This window comes from Arachis ipaensis, chromosome B03 (genome assembly GCF_000816755.2).
Source record: "Arachis ipaensis cultivar K30076 chromosome B03, Araip1.1, whole genome shotgun sequence".
NCBI lineage: Eukaryota > Viridiplantae > Streptophyta > Magnoliopsida > Fabales > Fabaceae > Arachis > Arachis ipaensis.
Window position 1 is genome coordinate 132,185,242 of NC_029787.2, and position 1,867 is coordinate 132,187,108.

A 1,867-nucleotide genomic window follows, 5' to 3' on the forward strand; every position below is an offset into this window, starting at 1 on the left:
GTCAATATTTAATACAATAAAAAAAATTCAGAATTTTTAAAAATAAGAACATTCAAAATTCAATTAAAAAATATTTAAAATTCAAACTCAACAAATTAAAAACTCATCTTTAATGTGTTTTGTACTAAATTTATTTAGCAATTTACTATAGTATTAGTTGAAATTAGTTGCTATAGTATTAATATTTTAGTGATACTTTAGTAGAAAAGGCAGTTAAAAATTTCAGGGTTAAAAATTTGTTTGTAAGCAGTTGGATATATTTTGTTAAATTTTATATTTTATATATACGTTCCTATATATACACGTTGTATTCACATTAAATAAAAATTTAAGCACATAAATTGACTGAAAATATACACATTCATATGATATCTTTTAATTTATGAGTGTTGATTACAATACATTATCTAATGCAACTTATTAAAGTCACGTTTGTTCTCTCTCTCTCTCTCTCTCTCTCTCTCTCTCTCGCAACTTATTAATACAATTTATGATCTCTTTTAATGCAACTTATTAAATAATCTAATACAAAACACCTGTCTACATCTCAATTATATATTATCTTTACTTAAAAGATTATTTTAACTATTTTCTTTCGAAAGAAAAACCCTAAACGAATATAGATGTACCTGAATAAGCCCTTTGATGATAATATCAGAGTAGTACTGAGGCTGCAATTTTTGCTGAGTTAGGAGATTCCCAATCATGGTTTTCTTATTATGCTCCCCATTACGGTGCTCATCAATTAGACCCTGCAAGAATTTATCGGCACTCTTGTTAACCCTCTTCAGCCTTTTCTCCAAACCGTCGAAGTCAAACCACCGTAGTAACGGGAAAAAGTCAACCACCTTGCTTGCACCTATCAACGACAGTATCTCCGCGATGGTCTCCCTGAATTTCATGGCTTCCTCGGTATCCGCCACGTCATTGCCGCTATCATCGTCCCCGTAGTACCTCTTCCCGGAGATCATTCTCATCATGCTGTTGAACGAGATCTTGGAAAGCCATGGCCTCAATTTAACCCTAGTGAACTCCGTGCAGGTTTGCTCAACCAAATTCTTTATCACTCTCAGGGTTTCATCTTTGCGTGTTTCCGCGAAGGAGTTGATGCGATGCGTGGAGAGGATCTCGGTGGTGGCAATGCGGCGAAGGTTCCGCCAGTGATCGCCGTAGGAGGAGCAGCCCAAGCTGGTGCAGTCGTAAAAGAGGTGCTTTCCAACGAGGTTACGGGCTCTGTTGGCTAAAACGATGTCGTACTTGGTGAAGCATTGTTGAGCTAGGGTTTGGGAGGAGACAACAACAACAAGCTGTGAACCAATCCAAAGGGAGAAAATGTGGCCGTAGGTTTGTGATAGGGCGTGGAAGGAGCGGTGGAATGGGGACTTGAGGTGGTGGAGGTTGCCGATTATCGGAATGGTGGGTGGACAAGGTGGAAGGTTCAAGGAACTTGTTTTTCTGAACAAGAGCTTATTGAGAGTGAATACCAACAAAGCAAGTGAGAGGAGGGAGTAATAGATAAAGTGCAATGCTGCCATTGTTGCTTAATTACTACTATTATTATTAGTTTGTATACTAATGTTTTCTCTTAATTTAGCCTTATATAATCTGCTTGGATTGCCTCCTTGCTCTTTATAGCTATCCAATAAGAGACAAGGACACCTACACAAAGATTTCGGGGGCGCCATAATTATTAATTGGAGAATAAAATTCGGACACTTTATAATAAAAGATTATTCTTTCAATATAGCTTTTATTTGTATTAAATATATTTCTAATGGTTAATTTTTTGAATAAAATTAGAACTAATTCAATAACAATTTTACAAAAATAATTTTTAACACAAGTAAATTAGATATAATTGTCATGT

The 1,867-nt window shown here is 35.4% G+C and overlaps 1 protein-coding gene across 1 annotated transcript in view; it reads right to left on the reverse strand.

The window, feature by feature from the left end:
* Positions 1 to 1,604, reverse strand: part of LOC107631471 (isoflavone 3'-hydroxylase) — a 2,878-nt gene extending 1,274 nt beyond the window's left edge. Inside the window, exon 1 of the mRNA XM_016334928.2 lies at positions 630 to 1,604. Within this exon, the coding sequence (XP_016190414.1) occupies positions 630 to 1,535 (906 nt within the window). The 5' untranslated portion in view covers positions 1,536 to 1,604. The remainder of the gene's footprint in view (positions 1 to 629) is intronic.